General features: G+C 48.7%; 1 protein-coding gene across 1 annotated transcript; it reads left to right on the forward strand.

The window, feature by feature from the left end:
* Positions 1-177: 177 nt before the first annotated feature.
* Pmar_PMAR001713 (hypothetical protein) lies at positions 178-705 on the forward strand (the record flags this gene model as incomplete). The annotated part of the gene is made up of 1 exon (XM_002775207.1): positions 178-705. A coding segment is annotated over one exon (528 nt), but the record flags the coding sequence as incomplete, so codon positions are not given.
* Between the last annotated feature and the right edge of the window lie 91 nt (positions 706-796).

Genomic DNA, 796 nt, shown 5'->3' on the forward strand with positions numbered 1-796 from the left:
GCCTTCTCGACGACTCGGTGTAGGAGAGGGTATCTTGCGGCTCATATGGGAGATGCTGAATGCCCATCTTGTGATGGTTATTGTGATATCTGCAACACCGAGAGCTCCGCTCCGCCTAGAAAAAGCCTCAAGCACGGTCCGAGCGAAGACAAGATCGTTAGAGAGGTTTTTTATCAGCTCGATGAGGCAGCTGCGAGAGGGGAAAAGTTGACGTTGTTGAAACTGAGCGAAAAATGCCGGAAAAATCTCCACTGCGAAATTGAAGGAGTGGCAGTTGCTACCATCAGCCTTCTCAAGTCGAGTCATTTGAGGGAGACTTTCGATGCTACTGCATACTCTGTGAATTCCTATATCGAAAAACGAAGAACGTCCTCACCGCGGTCCATTTGGGAGTTCACTCATCGTGAAATCGAGAGTAGCGTGTCCCGAGTTTTCGATAGTCGGGCGCCGCAAGTGGAACTAAATGTGAACGAAGAAAAGCTGCGGATTGTTGAGAGGAAGCTGAACCATGGACGGCTTGAGATCGCTGCGACTGTTGATAAAGATATGCCTCCGCAGAAGATTCTTTCTGACCAGGAAATTCAGGAGCTGCGGAAATACGATGGAGAAGGGGATCCTCTGGAAGCAGTTCGGAAAGCAATTCGTGTCCCAAGGCGGTTCGATCTCTACGGCAAAAGAGTGGCTTCTTATTTGGTGTGTGAGTAGAGGAAAGTGCGTTTCCTTTTAACTGATCTGTCATGTGCTTCTGGGCGGGTCGTGACGTATTATAATTCTCCTCTTTAGGAGACAGACAGTT

Source organism: Perkinsus marinus (assembly GCF_000006405.1).
Source record: "Perkinsus marinus ATCC 50983 genomic scaffold scf_1104296956286, whole genome shotgun sequence".
NCBI lineage: Eukaryota > Perkinsozoa > Perkinsida > Perkinsidae > Perkinsus > Perkinsus marinus.